This window comes from Prionailurus bengalensis, chromosome A3 (assembly GCF_016509475.1).
Source record: "Prionailurus bengalensis isolate Pbe53 chromosome A3, Fcat_Pben_1.1_paternal_pri, whole genome shotgun sequence".
NCBI classification, from domain to species: Eukaryota; Metazoa; Chordata; class Mammalia; order Carnivora; family Felidae; genus Prionailurus; species Prionailurus bengalensis.
Genome location: NC_057354.1, coordinates 79,477,670 through 79,499,846, shown reverse-complemented (window position 1 = coordinate 79,499,846; position 22,177 = coordinate 79,477,670). Strand labels below are relative to the sequence as shown.

General features: G+C 33.4%; 1 protein-coding gene across 9 annotated transcripts in view; it reads left to right on the top strand.

The window, feature by feature from the left end:
• USP34 (ubiquitin specific peptidase 34) overlaps window positions 1-22,177 on the top strand; it is a 251,154-nt gene that overhangs the window by 134,620 nt on the left and 94,357 nt on the right. For 7 of the 9 annotated variants that reach the window (XM_043603460.1, XM_043603458.1, XM_043603461.1 and 4 more), the window contains 11 exons: window positions 1,823-1,905; window positions 4,348-4,502; window positions 5,478-5,591; window positions 7,382-7,481; window positions 7,587-7,746; window positions 10,468-10,594; window positions 10,691-10,838; window positions 16,231-16,331; window positions 16,744-16,953; window positions 20,626-20,751; window positions 21,791-21,913. In XM_043603460.1, coding sequence (XP_043459395.1) covers window positions 1,823-1,905; window positions 4,348-4,502; window positions 5,478-5,591; window positions 7,382-7,481; window positions 7,587-7,746; window positions 10,468-10,594; window positions 10,691-10,838; window positions 16,231-16,331; window positions 16,744-16,953; window positions 20,626-20,751; window positions 21,791-21,913 — 1,447 coding nt within the window. The remainder of the gene's footprint in view (window positions 1-1,822; window positions 1,906-4,347; window positions 4,503-5,477; window positions 5,592-7,381; window positions 7,482-7,586; window positions 7,747-10,467; window positions 10,595-10,690; window positions 10,839-16,230; window positions 16,332-16,743; window positions 16,954-20,625; window positions 20,752-21,790; window positions 21,914-22,177) is intronic. The other 2 variants (XM_043603463.1, XM_043603462.1) reach the window with 1 other exon arrangement.

Sequence of the window (22,177 nt, the reverse complement as noted above, 5' to 3'; positions counted from 1 at the left end):
CACATGTACTTTCATCTTCACAAAGGGCACTGCGACATTAATGACACAAAAGTTGATCTTTTCTTTGCCAACATTAACATGGGACAGTAAGGAACAGCAAAGGTATATCCACCAAACTTAATCTTTAAACCTTAGAAAACCTTAACTTTAAACTTGAACAGTGAATGTAGGATATTTTGAAACCAGCTAATTTGGGAAGCTTTTAAAATTTTGCACTTGATTGAAGGTGATAGGAAATTGATTTAAGCTCTTTGACTCTCTGTAACCTGGGATATAGATCAGGGCTCAGACTGGTTGCTGCTGTTTGTTGGCAAAGCAGTTTGGACAGTTCATCCACAACCAGCCTTTGATTTGTAACAGAGAGAGAACTCATGATTGATTTGGGGGGATGGGCTAAATGGGTAAGGCACATTAAGGAAGACAGTTGTTGGGATGAGCACTGGGTATTATGTATAGGGGATGAATCATCGGAATCTACTCCCGAAATCATTACTATACTATATGCTAACTTGGATATAAATTTATAAATAAATTTATTTATAAATAAGTAAATAAATCCCCTCATGATTGATTTAGTTTCATTGATTGGGTGTTCAGATGCCTGTGGGAATTAGAGCATTGTATTACCACAGTTCTCAGGGTTGGTAAAGGAATCCTAAAATGCAAACCTGATGTCAGTCCTCTCTCCCCTCCAACACCCTTCTGCGACCTCCTTTTCCATCCAGAATAATACCACATTCTTCTGTTTGATATTTCAGGCTGGCCACAGTCTGGCCCCTGACTACTGCTTCAGAAGCATCTTCTACCCACCCTTCCTCCCTCACAGACCAACATTTGCTTCTTAAAATACTGTTTCTTTGCGTATGCTTACAAACTGAATTCCCAGAGAACCATGTGAAATCACCAACTTAACAAGCCTCCAATTCTTACATTAACCATTGATTTTGTGGACATGAATTATAATCATTTAGATTTGAGGTAACATTCAAAAATGCCAATTTTGTATTAGCTGCATTCTTTATGAACTGGATTTATGGAACTGATATTCGTTAAGCATTTCTTGTTTAAGGAATATAGTGTTATCACTGGCGGGACAGTGATAATGAAACATGCAATTTTTAGATGGAGATGCAGTTTTTTATTTAAATATTCTAATCTATGTGCATATTGCATAATTTCAAAATGGCGTATTTCTTTTGTTCCACTGTTACATTCTTATAAACTTTCTCATCTAATTTAAAAGTATGTTTTCTAATGTTTGCAGATTTTTATAATTTATTAAATAACATAAATCTCAAACATACCATTTAGCTTTATGGCTTTTTCTTGTATAACCAAAGTTATATACAGTTGACCTTTGAACAACACGGGTTTTAACTGCATGTGTCCACTTACATGCAGATTTTTTTTTGATGAATATAGTACTGTATGTGTATTTTCTCTTACAGTTTTCATAGTAACATTTTTTTCTAGCTAATTTTATTGTAAGAATATAGTATATAATAATACATATATAACATACAAACTATGTGTTGATCAACTGTGTATGTTACCAGCAAGGCTTCTGATTACCAGTAAGGTATTAGCATTTAAGTTTTTGGGAAGTCAAAAGTTACATACAGATTTTTACCTGCATGGGGTTTGACACCCCGAAACCCCATGTTGTTCAAGGGTCAAGTGTAACTAAAATATTTAATAATTATGATACAAAAGTGGAATTTTACTTCTTCAGTATAATTTAAGATTAGGGCCATTAAATCTTTAAAAATAATTAAGAAGTAGGATCTTTCAGTTAATTATTTTAATGACTTTTTAAATATAGGTACAGCCATAGTGCCGAAGTTCAAGTTCGACTTCAGTTCTTGACTTGTGTGTTTTCAACTCTGGGATCACCTGATCATTTCAGTAAGCTTTTTAATCAGTCTTTTAATCAGTCTTTTAATCAGTTTTTAGGTCTGTATTGACTCTTGGAAGAGTCGAGTTAAATGTGCTCATGCCTTTAGATTTCTGTAGTGATTAATTAATATTAATTCATATTCTTAATACCAAATGTCCTCAGTATGTATGGCAATATGAGCGTGACCCTGACACATTTTTGCTTCAGTCTCTGAAAATGCCAGTTTCTCGGTGGATAAACAACTCATCTCAAGAACAAGATATTTAGGGTAGGAGAAGATACTGTGTTTAGGAGTACCTGTATTTTTATTTCTTTTAATTGTAGAATCCTTCTTTCACTCTCGTTAGAAACAGCCACTGTCTATGTATTATTATTAGAGGTAATGTTACCCAAATTTGCTTGGCTTCATGGGTGATAGAGACATTTAGAAGACCTTCCTTTTACTTAGATTAATCTCAAATTCAATTTCATTAAAAATTAATCTTAAAAATTAGCCTGGTAAATTCAGGGTGTGGATCATATCTAAATCCACATGCTAAATGTTCTCAGAAGAGAAGAGGAAGCTTGATTTATTTTGGCCAGAGCTCATTTTCTCTTGCTAGACAGATTGTGTTATTTTTCACCGTCCACACTCTTTCTGTGTGTCCATGTCAACCCAAACCAACCCAAACTTGGGTTAGGACATTCCCTTTCTTTAGCTATGGTTAATATAGTCAAACTGTTACAAAGTGTTTTGCTAGCTGAGAGGTGTCATTATGGCTCTCTTAATGTCCACATCTATGCTTGAGATACACTGCTTATTTTACTGTTTAATTTCTTCAAGTTAAGCTTTTTGTAACAAATGCCACTAAAATGATACCACAAGATTATAAAATGAAGACACCTGTTTTTGATAGGAAGCTTTTGTTTCATATTGTTAGGTTTTTTATCATACCCATTATGACTGACGATATACAAGAAATAATGTAAAATATAAAAAACCAATCTTATACATGGATAAGTCAGACCAAGACAGATACTGTCCGCAAAAATAATTTCATATGACCTTTAAGTTTCATGTTTATTTAGTATAGATTCTCACTGGAAGTCATTCACTACTCTTATCAGTATTTGAATAATGAATTATTTATTTTGCTGTTCCCATCTCAGGGAGCATGGTGTAGATTCTTTGTGTATAGTCTTAAAACAGTTACTGTTGAGGTAGAATCAAAGCGAAGACTTCAGTTCTCCCATATGATTAATTGTTCTTCTCTTATTGGCACAGTTCCTTTCAGAGATGATATAGTTATTCCAAAGTTATATTCAGTGAGTGAATACTGATTTAATATACCAATATCTACTTTCTTAAAAAAATTTAGTAAAATCTTATGCATTGCCTATTGAATGTGAATTGGTGATTTCAATCATTTATGAATACACTTCTGTTTTATCATATAGTTTACTATAATTAACCTGGATACTGTTTTTTTGGTTTTTTTTTTTTTTACAACTCTTTTCTTCTTAATTATTGAATGTATTTTAAATTAGATACTAAAGTTGGTTCTGGATTTTTTGTTGTTATTTTTTAATATTGTCTCCCAGGGGTATAAATTCTTCAACCTGTATGGTTATGTGAGAAACTGATAGATACCTATTTTCTGATCAGATTCTGTAGACTGATACTGCTACTAGGTAAATATTTTCTGAAGCCTTTTTTCTATTCTGGATCTCATCTACTTTTCCCAAGAAAGAGGTTTCTTATGATTGTACCGTATTTTCCCATCCTTTCTGATTCGGGAGCAACCCAGGCTTTGGACCCTTTATGATATACTTTAAAAATCCCTGTGATGCTTTTATTCTACCCTTTCAGATTTTCTCCTTTATCCACATTCATATTTGTGATTGCTTATAATACCTTCTTTTTGGTTCTGAGCCTTTCTTTTGCCTTCTTCCTGCCAGACTTTGGAATCATTTAATACTTGGGTCAAAGTACCACACAGATTTCATTTTATTACATTGGCTTCCCAGCTAATTGAATGCCCTGACATGTTGCTGTTTTCTTTTTTAAGCAGTCAATTACATTTTGCTTTATTCATTATACAGATCCTTTTTTCCCCCATCGTTTCCAAAAATAATGCTCATTGATATTTATTGTTTCTCTTCTATGTGCACAGAATGATCTTTAAACGTGATGTGTGTGCACTGTTAACCCTTAAACCTTACAACTGACTCCTCAACTTTGAGGATTACCTCACCTTAATCATGTTTATTGTAATACAGTGGTATGTCCGTATTACTTATATTTTGCCTTTTGAAAGCATAAATTGTGTGAAATCTCTTGTAAGATAATTTTTATAAAATGCTATAAAATATCTCCTTGATATTTTTGCATATAGTGGTGCTTCTAGTACATTGAATTAGGACAAAAACATTGTATGTACCATGATTCAAAATTTGTAATTTTTATCTAGGGTTAAGTTTAGAGCAAGTCGACATTTTATGGCATTGTTTAGTAGAAGATTCTGAGTGTTATGATGATGCACTTCATTGGTTTTTAAATCAAGTTCGAAGTAAAGATCAACATGCCATGGGAATGGAAACCTACAAACATCTTTTCCTGGAGAAGGTAATTTTATTTCTTGACAGTTTTATTGTTTATGTTCTTTTTCCACATTTCCTTTTTATCTCTTGAAATACAAATTCTGTAATGTTCATTTTTTCCTCTTGTGACACAAATTTTTAAAATAAACATGTACTGTTTTTCAGCAGTCCTTACATAATTTTGCCACTTAGGTTTTACTTTAATTTTATCCTCTATAGTCTTTATATTGATATGAATATGAGTAAGAGCTGTATTCTCTGAATCTTCCTTAGTTAAATGGCTGTGGTTTTAGCCAATCCTATGGGAGATACAAGCCAATCTCCAGATTTTTTGTAGATTCCTAGAAAGTCATTTTTAGGAAGCACTGTCATGTCACGTTATTAAAGATATTTTTCTATCCAGTTTTTGTTCTTTTTTATCAGATGCCACAGTTGTTTCAGGTAATAAATTTCCATTTTAATTTTGAAACATTGATGATAATAAAGCACTAGACTTTATTTTATATTTATTTTTGAGATTACATAGACTGCAGAATCTCACATTACTTCTGTGGTAGAATTGAATATATATGAATGAGTTTTGGTACGTATAAACTAAATCACTTAATAGATCTACTACAAAGCTACACATGACCTTTGGGTATCTTCATTTCAATCCCTGACGTATACACAAACTGTACATGTAGCTACACATCTAATGAATGTATATAGGATAGGTATACAATAAGTGATAAAATGTTTTATTCATGCCCTCTGATTTGGAGCTAGTTATAGGTATATCTTAAAAATTGAAACAGATATTAGGTTTCAATTATGACCTGAATAAAATTTTCATTAAATTAGTATCTATTTTAATTTTTTAAATCAGCACTAAAAATTTGAGCGGATACATTTTCTTCTTCAGTGGTTTCAATAAAATTAACTTTGTTAAATTTGTTAATCTAAATTCAATAAAATGCATTAATCATCACACTAAACTAGCTTAAATTTTTTTTTTTAGATGCCCCAGCTAAAACCTGAAACAATTAGCATGACTGGGTTAAACCTGTTTCAGCATCTCTGTAACTTGGCTCGACTGGCGACCAGTGCCTATGATGGTGGTTCAAACTCTGAGGTATGGATTTAGACCTGTTATTTTATTAGGTCAGCTTAAGGAATTTTTCTTTTATTTCTCAAAGTAGATTACTGAATTATCTTACGTAGTCTACCAAGCAGAGAATTTGCTAACTGTGAAGACTGTTATTCTTAGGTTTTAAAAAGCTTTCTCTTTTGGTTTTAAAAAGCTTTATAAAGCAGATATGGTGATTTTTTTTTTTTTAACAATTTCTTTTCATGTTTATTTATTTTGAGAGAGTGAGAGTGAACAGAGCACAAGCAGGGGAGGGGCAGAGAGTGAGGGAGAGAGAGAACCCAAGCAGGCTCTAGCTGTCAGCGCAGAGCCTGATGTGGGGCTCCAAGTCACCAACCATGAGATCATGACCGGAGCCAAAACCCAAGAGTCGGACGCTTAACTGACTGACTGAGCCACCCAGGTGCCCCAGATTTGGTGACTTTTTTGTTATCAAAGGTAACCCTGGTTGTGCTTAATGATAATTTATTACACATTCCTTAGAGCAGAAGAGGCAATCTGAGTGTTCTTTTAGTCCCCTAAAAGCTCCTAGATAACATAATCAAGTAGTTTTGTCAGTTTGACGGTTGATTTGTCTGAAATCTGATTTTTATGCCATTTGTTGTTGCCAGGCTTTTACTTGCTCTTGGACAGCACTATGGAATAGAATCTACCTTAAATCATCTCTGACCATGAGGCATGACCATCCTTTCATGAATGCTAATGAATTGCTAGACTGACTTCTGGCTTACTGTTCTGTTTGCCTCATTGGGTGGCTTCTGGGTTTTCTTGAATGCATTAATTCTTAGATTCTTCTAATACAGACTAATTATTTGAAGTCTTCATTGGACGTTCCAGTTTATTAATGCTAGCTTTGATTGAGAGTATCTACTCTCATTTTTCATGTATTTTCATTAGAAATTGAGGCTGTGTTTATAAAGACAGGGAAAACTGATGTTAACCTGTGTGGTAAAGAATAATTTTAATTGGATCTGCAATGCTTTCATAGGATCTTCTTACCTTTTTTCTTTGTTTGAATTGTATTTTTTTTTTTTTAATATTTTGGTCTTAATTCTTACTTTTATACATTTTAACTTGGTAATTTCAGGCAACCAGACAAATCTGTTTTACCTAAGTATTCATATTCTAATTTTGAGGTAATACTGCTTTTTAAGTGATGATATGAATGCTGAGGCTGTTCAGTTACCTATCAGAAGGGTACCTTGCTTCAGCCTGCCCAACTTTTGAGAATTTTGATTCCACCTTTTCTGTTTTCAGTGAAAACACTCTCTTTGTCATCTCATACTTAACATCATAAATTTAAGTGACATTTGGGGTTAGCATATTTTTAAAATTTTTCTGTGAATATCTTCAAGCAGTGGCTTTGTCACAGTAAGTTGGATGAAAGCATTGAAACTTTTTTCTGCTAATTATGTGTGTTTTGTTTTTATTCACCTATAGCATGTTGTGGGGATTTGAGTTTTTCCCTCTACATAGTCACAACTTTTGAGTGAAACATTATGCCCCCTCCACACACACAGAGTTAACTGCTTTATAAATAAGTAGTTTTAGAACCAATAAAGATATATTTCAGTAGTTGAGGAAACTTCCAAGGCTCTTATCATAATTTTTATTATTTAGTAACTCTGTAATAGGAATTGCCTCTGAGTACTGTATAGGTTATTAAAGGTCTTTGATAATGTGTGACTTTAAGACTTGTTATTTCAGTCTTCTAATCATTTACATTGTTTGGCAAGTGATAAAATTTATAAATGTCATTATATTTTCTTTCTTAGCTTTGTGGTATGGACCAATTTTGGGGCATTGCTCTAAGAGCACAGTCTGGTGATGTCAGTCGAGCAGCTATCCAGTATATTAACTCCTATTATATTAATGGTGAGTGATTTGAAATACTGTCTGTGAGGATTTTTATGTGAGAATCTTTCGTTTGGCTATTTTTTGTTTAGTTTTTTTTAACATAGCTAAACATTTGATTTTCAGGTAAAACGGGTTTGGAGAAGGAGCAAGAATTTATTAGTAAGTGTATGGAGAGTCTTATGATAGCTTCTAGCAGTCTTGAACAGGAATCACACTCAAGTCTCACTGTTATAGAAAGAGGACTCCTTATGCTGAAGACACATCTGGAAGCATTTAGAAGAAGGTAATTTTTTTTATACCACATTATTAACAGTGAATTTCAGGCTTTTTTTTTTTATTGCTGACATGTACAAAAGTATTCTTAAAATTAAATTAAAGGTTTTGTTGGGGCAGGTAGAAAGCTTAACTTACCACAGGTGAAGGGTTAGTAATAGAGGTATTTTTATTCATGATATGTACCACTTTGCCATGAAATAGGCAATATAGGTTCCCAGTAAATATTGTGGAGCTTTAAAAATTCTTAAACACTGAGAAGATATGCATGAATAAGAATCTCTAGAAAGAATTCCACCTCTAAGAAAGTATTACTATGATTGAAAGGCAGAACACCACCACCAAAAAACGTTTCTAAAACCCTCACCAAGAACATCAAATAATCTCTCATAGTTGAATCAAGTTGAGTCATTTGTTTCATTTGCTGTTTTTTTTTCTTCCTGGACTAGGAGACAGTATTTTAATTTTGAATTTCCATTTACCATGGAAACATGATCAAAAAATTCTGTGTTAATGAATATCTGTATAATTAATTTAGACATACCCTGTGTAATACAGAAATAAAGCAAATTAACATTTATGAATATATCGACTGAAATGAAAGGTGAGTAGATAGTTTTAATTAAGAAATTCTGTTTGTTAAAAATCATGAGTAAATGTAAAAATACAAAGAACTGTGTTGGAAAAAATTGTTAAAATTAATCTCTCAACTTCAGAGGTTAGTTTGATAATGAATTTTACAATTGATATTTATTGAGATTCTACTTAAAATATCAGGAAATATTGAATAAAAGATATTCTACACATTCCTTATAAATAACATGGCTTCATGATTTCGTATATTTGGGCATTGCAAAATTCTTTATTTTGATTATGATTGCAATTTGTGGGAATTATACTTAAGTAATTCCTTGTGTTTTTAAAGAATGTGTAAGGGAACTCTAGAGTTTTTTTGAACAGAAACATCACAGTGCCTTGTAACTTTTACCACCGTAAAAATAAAAATAAATAAGCAAATGTGGTGATGTGTCTTATTCAAATTCATTAAAAAATTAATACATACTATTTATAATAAATTCAGATATTTTACTAAGGGAATACTACAGAAAATTAAAGTCATTGTAATCTATCTCTTCCTATTGGAGATAGTTACTGTTAATGAGATGATATATATTCTTCCAAATATCCTTTTTTGCTGCAGAGTCTACAAACCACAAACCAAAAAGGGCCTATTGGTTCAAACCCTTAGTCTTCACACAGTGTTACCTGTGTTTTTCGAATAAGTATTTATTTTAAAAGTCTTTCAAAGTAAATTAAATTTCAATGGTGCTTTTTATAAGTTGAATGAATTTCAGTTCAAAAATCCCTTCTCAGATATACAATTTTTTTCTAACTCATGAAAAATGATTGTAGTATCCTTCGATAGAAATCTTTATATTTGTTCATGTTTCACTCTAGAAGTTAATGTTGGTATTAAATAACTTACATAAATACTTATTTTTTGGGTGCCAAGTAGAGAAACTAGGAAACGAATATTCAAAAAACTAAGATCTAGTGTAAAAATGTCAGGTATTTTTATGCACATCTTTGTGTAGTATCACTGTACAATTTCAAGTGCTTAATGTGCTTAGTTCTGATTTAAAATTGCCTAACATTTATAGAACTACAGTATAAAGTAATGATTGTGTTTGTGTGTTCCTTATATTAAGAGAGTATATAAAACTGTCTTTTAAAAAAGATTTTCTTTAAAAAGAAAAAAGGTTATAATTTAAACCGTGGTTCTCGGCCATAGTGATTTTGTTTCCCAGGGTACGTTAGATAATGTCTGGAGACATTTTTGATTACCACAGCTGAAGGGAGAAGGGACTACTGTTGGCATTATAGTGAGTGGATAGAGACCAAGGATGCTGCTAAACATCATATAGTGCAGAAAGCTGTTTCCCCTACGTCCCCCTGCCCACAACAAATAATTATCTGGCCTCAAAAAATTAAGATCACTCTTTTGCTCAGCCATAAAAGCTGGACATTGAATACCTTCTAGGAAATCAAGTCCATTTATTCCTTTACTTTATGTCCTATTCTAGAATTGCTGGGTAGTTTTTGACATTGGTAATTCTTTTCTTAACTAAATTCAGGTATCTTGGATCCTGTCTTCAACGACTGAAAATCAGTTAGAAAACTGACAGTATTTAGTGAGTCACCTGCTAGATGCCTTTCTTCCTAAAGATTAGTCTTTGTGATTTTATTTTATAATTTTAGCCGTCATGGAATCAGTACTCAAATTCTGTTAGGCTGGTTAACATACATTTACTAGAATACATTTCTGTCTCTGAAAAATGTTTCCTAATCCTTTTTTTTCCTCTTCTGAATGTAGGAATGAAAACTTGCCATTTCACTTTCTGGATTAGTTTGTTGCTTTAAATTCCTCCTGCCTCTACTACTTCCCTCCACTGCCCCCTTTAAAAAAAATAAGTAATCTTCTCAATGGGTTTTTTTTTTTCCCCCCTCAGTAATTTTTCTTGGAAACTATTTTTTAAAGGAACTCTTAGCTGTATTTATGCATTAAAGTTTAATTCAGTGTGATGAATCTAAACTTAGTGCTGTAGAGTACATTGGAATATGCTACAACCTTTTGTGGGCTTTTTCATTTTGTGAAATATTAACAACTTCTGTAACATTTAATATGGGTTAAAATGATATTCTTCCTATGTGTGGTTTTTGTGTGTTTTAGGTTTGCCTATCATCTCAGACAGTGGCAAATTGAAGGCACTGGTATTAGTAGTCATTTGAAAGCACTGAGTGACAAACAGTCCCTGCCGCTAAGGGTCGTATGCCAGCCAGCCGGACTTCCTGACAAGGTAGTTACACAATTTTAGTTTCAAAATTGATAACATTTCCCAGCTCAAGTAACTGTTTTTGTTGTATTTTTAAATTGGTTGCATCTCATATTTCAGATGACTATTGAAATGTATCCTAGTGACCAGGTAGCAGATCTTAGGGCTGAAGTAACTCATTGGTATGAAAATTTACAGAAAGAACAAATAAATCAACAAGCTCAGCTTCAGGAGTTTGGTCAAAGCAGTCGAAAGGGAGAGTTTCCTGGTAAGTCCAATGTTTAAATTTTCATATTTTCTAGGTTCTGTTATATATGAACTTAGAACCTTTGGTATCTAAGGTTCTAGATACCTTTTGGTATCATGCCATTGATTCATAGGGAAGTATTAAGGGTTGCTTCAGATGTTTTTTGCAAACATTTTTCCTCATTTTTCTTAAAATTTTATTTTTGAAGTTGTTTGATAAACAATAAGAGAGTTAGAAGTTTAGGTTTCCCTGCACTACTTAAGTACCCAGTTGTACCCAATAAATTTTCTTTGCTATTTTGATATATTTTGTTTCCCTTTTTTCCCCAGAGCATATGAAAATAATACACCCTTAAATCCCACTTGTACATCTCCCCTTCCCTCCAAAAGAGTATCATATTAAATTTTTCATATAGGCCTGAAAGGTATATTCCATTCCTCCTTTATTGTTACCACTAGTGCATTTTTAGTGTTTTTCCATAGTACATAAAATATGAGTTAATCAGAGGAACAACCATGAAAGGAAGCTGTTATAATATCAGATCTTTAAATTTTAAGTAAAATGTAATAGGCTAAGTATATATTTAGAAAAAAAAATCTTAAAGTTTAAAAGCTTAAGGATTTTCAACCTGCCTATGTGCAGTAATTCTTTGGCATCTTTTAGTAAGGTGGATCATGCTTAAGATGGAACCACAAGTGTCTTCTCAAGTATCAGATCTTTAATTTTGTTCTTGATTAATTAATAAATATTCTTGGTACCATAGAAGAGTTGTTGAAAAGTGTCCCTCCTACCCCTATCTCTAAACCATCCATTTCCCTGCTTCTGAGGCAAATTCTGTTGTTGTTTTCTTACATACCCTTTAAGATATACCAAGATTTAATGTAAGAATATTCATGTACTTAAAACACAAATGGTAGCATTCTATTTATACTGCATGTGGAAAGTCACCTCATTAAATCTACATATCCTATTATATGGTGGTGCCGTGATATGTTTTACTAATCCTCTGTTAATAGACATTTAGGTTGTTTGCATTTTTTTTTTTTTTTTTTTTTTTTGCCATTTACAAGCATGGCCACAGAGAATATCCCCACACCTATCTTATCTAATGTACATTGGGGTAAATACCTAGTTATGGGATTTTCTGGTCAAGGGTATTTTCTTTAGTTATGTTGAAATATATGTTACATAAAGAGAATATGAAATTAGTAATAATAAAATGAAATGTGTCCATGTACATACCATCCAGATTAAGACCTGGAACATTATTAGAAGCTACTTGTGTATCTCTCTTTAATATCCTCTTTTCTACTTCTCTTTAATGATGTCTTGACTTTTTAGTTTATTGTTTTTTTGTGTGTTCTTTGTAGTTTTACCTCTAATGTATATATTCCTAAAAAATGTGTTTAGTTTTGTGAAAATTATAAGCACAAATTTGATAAAGGAAAAGGGGAATACAGTTGTTATTAGAGGATCACAGAAGGAAACAAGCTAAAGAGAGTGTTTATTTTAACTTAAGGATTTATAAAGCTTCATCTGAGGATGTCAGTGGGAAAGTTCTCAAGTATAGGTCTTGTGCTGTATACACCATTGTGCTGTATAATGTTGGCAAGACAGTGGAATACATAACAGAAATATATTGGGTATTTATTACTTTTTCTAATCTCTTCATGACCTACTACAGCTCTCAGGAATAGACTAAGAATTTCTTCCATGAGATATGAATGTTTTCTCCTGATTCAGATAAAAGGACATGGAGATGAGAGTAGACACCTCACCACCATATGGTGAAGGTAGTTCAGGTACAGATAAGAATCCAGGTCAAGTCCACTTGCCATTCCTTCCACAGGGAAGATATCATGCAGGTAACAGGAATTTTGGTCATGATGGCCCCTCAGTAATGCATTTCTGTATTATCACTGATCCTACTTTTATTCTCCAAATCTGATACATAGCAGTATGATACATTTTGTCATCCTCTTGGTTTTTCTCTTTGCCTCTGTCTTATGTTGGATATCCTTTTTTTGATATCCTATACCTTTTTTATTGGTTCACTTTTTTTTTTTCTTTCTGGAATACAATGCAATTGTTCAGTAGCTTTTCGAGAGATTGGATGGTGTAAAGTTTTGATTCTTTGAATAATCAAAAATTTTCATGTTTTTATACTTAAATGGTAATTTGGCTGGGTACACAAGTCTAGATTGGAAATAGTTTTGTTTCAGAATTTTAGAGGTATTGCTGCATTGCATTTCTTCTGTTGCTGCTGTTCCAGAAGCCATTTGCTTTCCAACATTTTTAATATATTCTGTTTTCTTCCTTTGTAGGGTTTAATTAGTCTTCTCCTTGTTCTCAAATTTTGTAATACCCGGTCTGAGTATTTGTTCTGTTTTCAACTAATGTGATGGGTACTTTAGTTTTTAGTTTGGCAACTTGTATCTTTTAATTTGGGGAAATTTTCTTGAATTAGTTTATTGTTTTCCTGTCCACTATTTAATAATTTCTCTTTCTAGGAATTCTTTATTATCTACATGTTGCATCTCTTGGACTATTCCAAATTTACTTTTTTCATGTTTCATTTCTTTGACTTTAACTGAACTTCCGGTGAGATGTTTCAGCTTTATTTTGCTCAACCTTCTTTTGAGTTTTTCATTTTTTGCTGTCATGTTTTTAGTATCTAACATCTCGTTTTTGTTCCTTGAGTACTCCCATTTTCATGGTTAACATATCTTTTTGAGGCTATTTGTTTTTAATCATTGAATCTTTAAAAATCCAGACTCCTGTTTCTGCATTTTAAATAGAATGTTTAGCAAATTATCTGGTTATTTTTTATTAGTTTCATGTCATCTTTTCTCTTTTTTATCATATATTTACCATTTTGGCACTCCTCATTCCCATATATAGATCAAAATTTCCATTTGATTTCTTTCTCTTTATTTTCTTTCTTCTAATAAACTTCCTTTAAAAATGTTTGTACTTCCAAGTCTTTTGGTGGTATATTTTCTCAAGCTTTTGTTAAGTTCATTTTGCCTTCTCTTTTGAAGGATATTTTCACTGGACATAGAATTTTAGGTCAGGAAGTGTTTTCTTTCCAGGACTTCTTAAGGGGCTACCCAGTGTCATTTGGCTTGCAGAGTTTCTGATTGAAAGTCTTTTTTTCCCTGTCATCCTTTGTGTATGGTATGTCTTTGTAACTGTGGTTGATTTTAAAGAATATTTTTGCTGTTGTTTTGGTTTAAAAATTTTTTTTTAAAGTAAGCTGTACTCCCAAGGTGAAACTTGAACTCAAGACCCTAAGATCAAGAGTTGCTTGATCTCCTGACTGAGCCAGTCAGACAGCCTAAGAATTTTTTTTGACATTGGTTTTCAGGGGATTGATTTTAACGTGCCTTCTTGTTTCTTTGTGTTTATGTAGTTTGGGTAAGTTTAACTTCTTAGGTCTTTGGGTCTATAATATTTACCGAATTTGAAAAAGGTTAGCAATTATATGTATTTTTCAAATATTTTTTTTCTTTTTCCTTTGCCCTCAGCCTAACTTCTGGGCCTCTAATTAAATATATCCTAGACTATTAATGTCTCATAGATCACAGACTTGATTTTCTTTTCCTTTTCTTCTTCCCCTCTCTTTTTCTTTTTCTCTTTCTCTCCCTCCTTCTCCCTCTCTGTTTTCCCCTCCCCGCTTTCCTAGTCTTTGTCAGGTGTTGATCTTATTTCTGTGTTAAACCAGTATAAATCAAATGACAGGTTATAAGCCTATCTCTGGTTTGACATTTATCTTTTTGGGGTCTTGCTAGTTACCACTTCATTTGTTTTTCAACTTGCAAACTTGGTTGATATTATCTCTTCCCTTTTTCCCCCCTGTCCAATAATTAGTAAAAATTTTAAAATTCAATTTATTGGAGGTTCAAAGGATAAAAAGTATATATCTTTAATATACCATCATAAGAGGGTTTTTTCAGATTTTTTGTTGCTTTTTATTGGTTAGAAACATTTTTTGAATTAAGACTTAAAATTTTTAAAAGTTGGTAACTCTTTCCAGAACTCTTAAGGACTAAGCAGTTCTTAAGTTAAAAAAGACGCTTTCAAAAGTGGTAAAAGAGGAGCACCTGATGGCTCAGTCAGTTAAGCATCCCACTTTTCCTTTTGGTTCAGGTTATGATCTCATGGTTTGTGAGTTCGAGTCCCACATCGGGGTCTGCACTGACAGTATGGAGCCTGCTGCTGAGTCTCTGTCCCCCCCCCCCGCCCCTCCTGCATCCCCCTCAAAAATAAATGTAAAAAAATAAATATTTTTTTAAGAAACTGGTAAAAGATGGAAACCTCCGTTAATTATAAAAGCCAATTCAAACCATTATAATCAAAAGTTAACGTATAGTAAGTGTAGGCCTGTCTCATACCAAATAGAATTCAAGAGCCTAAATCAAGTACTAGCCATCTTAATTCTTTTTGGAACAAAGTTATGTGCGCTTAGAGTATCTGACACACTGGGAACCAAACCAGCTATATATTATCTTAGCATTCCATCACAACTAAGGATTTTTTTATCTCAATATTGTAAAAAATATAAATAATCATAGATTGTATTATCTCAGTAAGGTAGAAAAGACATTTAATAAAAACCTGCCAAAGTATCAGAAGTTGAATGTAGAGTTTTTATTGAGATATATAAATGAACACTTGACTAAGTGGGTATGCCTAGCATGTTTCTGTACACATAATAGAGATACCAAGTTAATTTATGTCTTAATGTATTCTATCTGAAATCTTAATGGAATTTTTATTTTAAATTTGATGAAATTATTCTGAATAATAAACTGTGAATACACTCAGCAATATCAGAAGTTCTGAGAGGAAAACCAGAAAGGGTAATAGATGAGTTTTGGTACTAGCCTTTAAACATTTAAGGAATTATAGTAACACAGTTTTGGTGAAGAATTGCATCATTATGGAAAGCAGTAGGCCTACCTCACTCATTCTTGAGCTGTGTAGTGTCCATCCAATGGAATTTTTCTACATGAAGTTTATAAAATTGAACAATACTTAAGTTTAAATCATTCCTCTGATATTTCATCATTTTGCTTAATTTCCTACTCTGTCAAGCATTTCCTTTTTTAAAAAAAGTTCATGGATTAAACAATAAAATTTGAATGCCTGTTATGTTCTAGTACTGGGAATACATCTCTGAATGTAATAAAATGTCTGCCTTTATGGAACTGGGATTTTTTTTTTGGAGGAGAGAAAGATACATAATGTCAGATGCTCGTTAAGTATTTAAAGAAAGATAAAGCAGAGTAAGGGATTAATTTAGTGAAATGAGGCTCTTTAGGACCGAGGCTCACATACTGTAACCATGTATTCATGTCAGCAAATAAGTTTTTATAAAAATGTTCATTTAATGTTTTCTGCTGTTTTGAAGGAGGCCTTATGGGACCTGTCAGGATGATTTCATCTGGACATGAGTTAACAACAGATTATGATGAAAAAGCACTTCATGAGCTTGGTTTTAAGGATATGCAGGTACACACAAATGTGGTTTGACTTTTAATGTTTATTTATTTGGGAGGGGGGGCGGTGTGCATGTGTGAGCAGGGGAGAGGCAGAGAGTAAGGGGGCAGAGGATCTGAGGCAGGCTCTGCACTGACAGCAGAGAGTCTGATGTGGGGCTCAAACTCACAAAGTGTGAGATCATGAGCTGAGCCAAAGTCAGACTCTTAACTGACTAAACCACCCAGGTGCCCAAGTTTTAATGATGTGTATTGACTATTAAAGTCAACAGTTGAATAGTTGAAGGTATCCTTCAAAAACAATTATTGCTTTTGTTTTAATTGTGTGTGAAGTTTTGTGGGGGGTTTTGTGAAGTTATTTTATACATAATACTTTAATTTTATACTTAATATTATACTTTTCCCTTTTGCTCTTATTTTTATAGATGGTATTTGTATCTTTGGGTGCACCAAGAAGAGAACGGAAAGGGGAAGGTGTTCAGCTGCCTGCATCTTGCCTACCACCCCCTCAGAAGGACAACATTCCTATGCTTTTGCTTTTACAAGAACCTCATTTAACTACTCTTTTTGATTTATTAGAGATGCTTGCATCATTTAAACCACCCTCAGGAAAAGTGGCAGTGGAAGATACTGAGGTGACTATATCATTTTATTTTTACAGTATATTGTTTGTCTTTCTGTTGAGTGGAAAATATTGTACTTGTAAGTGCAATAAAACCTATGAGTCCATTTATTTATTCATTAGGTATTTAACAGCCTAATATCCAAAACTAGTGTGTTTTAAGTATTGTTTTACAAGGATCAAAATAGGCAGTTTCAGCCTTCATTCGGTCTAGTGGGGAAGATAAATAATTGATATGCCTAGCAGATAGTTTTAGGTAAACAGCTAAAATTTAGACACAGATGGCTACTAAAACTAACGTTATTAGGGAGTAGGGATAGGCAGAAACTCATATATATTATTTGGTCAGGGAAGGTTTCTCTGAAGGAAACCATATGTAACCTGAGCTAGAAGGATGAAAAGGAGCCACCTAAATGAAGACAATTGAGGGATCGCCTGCATACAGTAATCTGATTCCTGAAGCCCTTCATATAAGGAATCAGGCAGGTATAGGAATTGTTGGAGTGCTAATAATGAGTAGAATGTGGAGGCTAGTGGGAGAGAGGAATGAGAGGAATAAGATACAAAAGGTGAATAGAACCAGTCTGGCCATGCAACGTGTTTTTATTTTACTCCTTTTCACTTTGTAAGGTGATCAGCAGTAAGACGTTTTAAGCAGAGGGAAGGAGCACACATTCTGATTTTGGTTTTTAAGGTAATAGGTTTGTTTGGTAAAAGTAGAAAAAGTAATAAGGAACCTAATGCATTAGTTCAAGAAAGCCCTGACGGTGCCCTGGAATAGAATGAAGGGAGTGGACAAATTAAGTGGACTGCAGGTCAGAACAACATAATTTGGTTGTGGATTGGATTAGGAGTGGAGATAGGCTCATGTTCAGGAAGAAGGAAAACAGGACATGGCATCCAGGTTTCTGTCTTGAGCAACTGGATAGATTCCATTTGAGATGAAGAATGGATGCTCCTGGGACATTAAGTGGTAATGTCAAGGAATCATATATAATTGTGTTTGGAGCTCAGAGAAGGGGTTTGGTCTGAAGAAGTAAGGTGTGGGTGATCACTATGAAGATGGTATGTAAAAAGAGTGAGATCACCTAAAGGATTCAGTATTAGTCTGCTGATATATATGTATATTTTAATGCCTTTAAATGGACTTATCCTAAGATGATATTCATTCATGTGTCTCATGCAGTGAATTATTATTTTGAGATTGAGTGCCATATAAAATAGTGCTTATTGTTTCTTTCCCAAGAATGTTAAGTGACTTTTTTCCCTGTTTCCAAAATATATTTGATTGTGGATGCATTGGTAACTGCTGTGGAGCCCTATGTTCCTTATAGCTTGGGGTTTCTTGTGGTGGCAAGTTTTTAAATTCCTAAGAAATTCTTTTGTTCAAGCAGAATAATTAGTAACAGATCCCTATGAGCCTCCATTTTTTTTTTTTTTTTTACCTTTTGTATTTTATACCACAAATACTTAATGACCTTTTACTTCATGTCAGCACTGTATGGGCAGTTTAAAAGAGAGAAGGATAATTAGAAGAATTCCGTTTTCTTGGGGGTTGCTATACAGATGTGGGAACATAGGGAACAAAAATTTGGGGAAGATTTTGCAAAAGGAGAGTCTTTCAAATTGGGTCCTGCTGCTAAAAGCAAAGAGAAGCATTATAGATTCAGAGAAAAAGTGAATGGCATGTTTGAAATACTGGGAGTGTGAATATAGTGTAATTAAAAAAATGAAAAGGAGATTGGAACCTGTACCACAAAGGGCCATATGAGATTTTTCTTCTGTGTAAAATGCTTTGCCATTATCGTGGAACATTTTAAAGCAACAAAATGAAATCTTTTATGGGGTATTAGAAACAAAGTGTAGGTGTTAGTGTGATGGATGTATTAGAGAAAACAAAGACTTGGAGGTAGGAGGCCCAGTGAATAGGCCATTGTAATAGTCCTGATGAGGCCTGAACTGGAGAGGAAGAATTCAGTTTTGAGCAGGTCTTTTTTTGAACTTTGTGGCAAGTATACCATTGTTGATGTGGGGTTCCTTTGTTTTCCCAAAACTGGTTTGGTCTTGTGGAAGGTTACAAAAATAAAAACAGAGGATCTTTGCTGTGAATGACCCATGTTGTGGGGCTTTTTAATCATAACGTAGCACATACATTTGCACCTGGGATTTTTTTTTCCTTCAAATTGTTTCTTTGCACAGAGTACAGCCTTACTTTTCTGTCTTTTAAACTTGGTGTTTACAAAGGAATGAATTTATGTTACTGAAGAATTTTCAGTGCCATTCTCCAGCTGAACTAAAAATGTTACTTTGGGTTGCTTCTCTTCATTATGGTTGTGAAAAGCAAAGAATACTTTGAGACTCTTAAGATTTCCTTGTTTTCAGATATGCTAGCTTTATATCATTATACAGAAAGAACTAAACTTTTTATAGATATACAGAAGATTCCTTTGGCATCCATTGTATCCTAGCAAAAAGTCATTATGACAGCAGTAGTAATAGAATAATACACAAATTCATACCCTGGAAAATTCCAAAATTGTAAATTTTAGCTTTAGCTGTTTATTTACTTCTTGGGGTTGTGCTGTAATTTTTTTAAAAAAGGAAACTTGCCTATTTCTTATATATTTTCTGAAACCTTTTTCAGGTTACTATTATCTCAGCATCTTACAGAGTTCAAATTTAACAAATGATAATGGAAAAAAGTAGCTTTTAAAAAATTGTTTGCTTTCCTCTTAATCTCTGCTTATGTGAGACTGGAAAATAAGATATGGATTAGCAAAATAAAAAAGATGTACTCTTTTAACAAATGTGTAAGGTCAAGGATTTAATTCACCAAGACTTTGTCGTAGTTAGAATAGTGACCTGATAATGTTCTTGAAATTTACTTGAATGGCTTTGTAAGACAGATGTTTTCACTTCTATTTGAAAAGTTTCCTGAATTAAAGTATCAAGATTTACAGGTCACTTTTTTTTTTCCAAAAAGCATCCAATAACAAGTTTAAAAACTACTACTTTGACATAATCAATTTATTGAATAAATATATTTATTGTTTATAAGTAATAATTAAAAAACAAATTGTTGGGATGCCTGGGTGGCTCAGTCAGTTAAAGTGTGCAACTCCAGCTCAGGTCATGATCTTACAGTTCGTGGGTTCAAGCCCTGCGTGGGACTCTGTGCTGACAGCTCGGAGCCTAGAGCCTACCTCGCATTCTGTGTCTCCTCCTCTCTCTGCCTTTCCCCCACTCACCCTCTTTCTCCCTTCATCTCAAAAATGAACATTTAAAAAATTAAAATTGTTTACTATGGAACAAATGGCTTATTTCTTACTTTTAGAGTAAGACTAGGGTCGCCTGGGTGGCTCAGTAGGTTAAAGTGTCCAACTTTGGCTCAGGTCATGATCTCACAGTATGTGAGTTCAAGCCCCGTGTCAGACTCTGTGCTGACAGCCTGGAGCCTGCTTCTAATTCTGTGTCTCCTTCCCTCTGCCCATCCACTGCTCACACTCTTGTCTCTCTCTCTCTGTCTGTCTTAAAAATAAACATTCAAAAAATTAAAAAGTAAAGGAAGACTAAAAAATGTTACCAAATTTGATAATCAAGGATTTTATGCAAAAAAGTTAAACTTAAATTTAGGTTTATTTTTTTAGTGATCTGTCTTGATAAGCAGTTATTCTTATTTGTGTAGAGCTTAAGATGTGAAGAACTTCATCTTCATGCAGAAAATCTCTCTAGGCGTGTATGGGAGCTACTGATGCTTCTTCCTACATGTCCTAATATGTTGATGGCATTCCAGAATATCTCAGACGAACAGGTAAACCCATAACATCTTTTTGCTCTCCTAGAGGATGGTACCATTTTATATTCCTCCTGGCAGTGTGTAAGATTGCTTGTTGACCTGTATCCTTAGTAAAATTTTGCCCATTTAATGGATAAAAAGTGACAGTTCATTTTAATGTTCATTTACTTGTTAGACTTAATAATGTGGGCCTAATGCAAGGCAAGGATGTTTTCTGAAATTATATTTAAAAAACATAATTTGCCTTTTATTAGTGTTTCATACTGCTATATGTTTTAAATATTCCTATTGGGGCATGACCTCACAAGTGTAAGTGTTAGATATCTTTGTAAAGAATTAGATTATTCTTTCAAAGCTATATAATAAAGGGTTAGGTGGAGATAGCAATAGAACATGTACACGATGAATGAAAAAACAGTGTCCTAATGTTGTTCGCTAATGGTTTTCCATGACTTGGGACTTGGCCATGTGATTTCAGAAGGTCATGTATCTCAAATGATTTAGATGTGAACAAGGTAAGCCTGAGAAATGTTAGTTGATGACTCAGAGTAGGTCTAATAATATTGTCAGAGATGCACATTGTGTGAATATCATTTCATAAATTGTGAGTAGAAAATAACAGTATTTTAAGGTTTATGTATTTGCATATGACTTCTAAATGTGCAGGTGTAACTTTTTATAAGTATTAAATAATAGACTTTACTGCTTCTGTATCTTTAAAAGTTGTTGCATTCAGCCAGGCTGCATAGGTTTTTTCATTGGGAAGATGTTGCATTGCCTCATCTGTTTTAAAAGTTAATAAGATAGAGTTGTTTTTTTCCTGTGCTGCTGTTTGCATATTAATTTTAATAAAATTTAATGAAAAATTGGTGTTTTAAGCATACCATGAATACTAGTTAATACAGCTGGTCTTCATAGGTTTGAACATATTTCAAGGTATACGTAATATTTGAGTTCTTATATAGTGTTCATTTCTTTAAATTTTTTTTAATGGGGAGAGATCCCTTAGTAAGTTGGCTTGAGAAAACCTATGTTTTTCCTTTCTTAATTTAAGAGTAATGATGGACTTAATTGGAAAGAACTTCTCAAAATTAAGAGTGCTCACAAGCTATTATATGCCCTGGAAATTATTGAAGCACTGGGAAAACCTAACAGGAGGATAAGGAGAGAGTCAACGGTAATTGCATTTCCATTCTTACGGTCAAATACTTGTATTTTCTCTGGAGCCAAATTCCAGAATGTGTTATATTCTTTTATTTTTTATTTATTTATTTTTGTTTGTTTATTTGAGAGCAAGCGATCATGTGAGTGGGGGAGAGGGAGAGCGAGAGAGCAAGAGAGAAAGAATCTTAAGCAAGCTTCAGGCTCAGTGCCGAGCCTGATAGTTGGCTCTATCCCACAACCCTGGGATCATGACCTGAGTGATAATCAAGTCAGATGC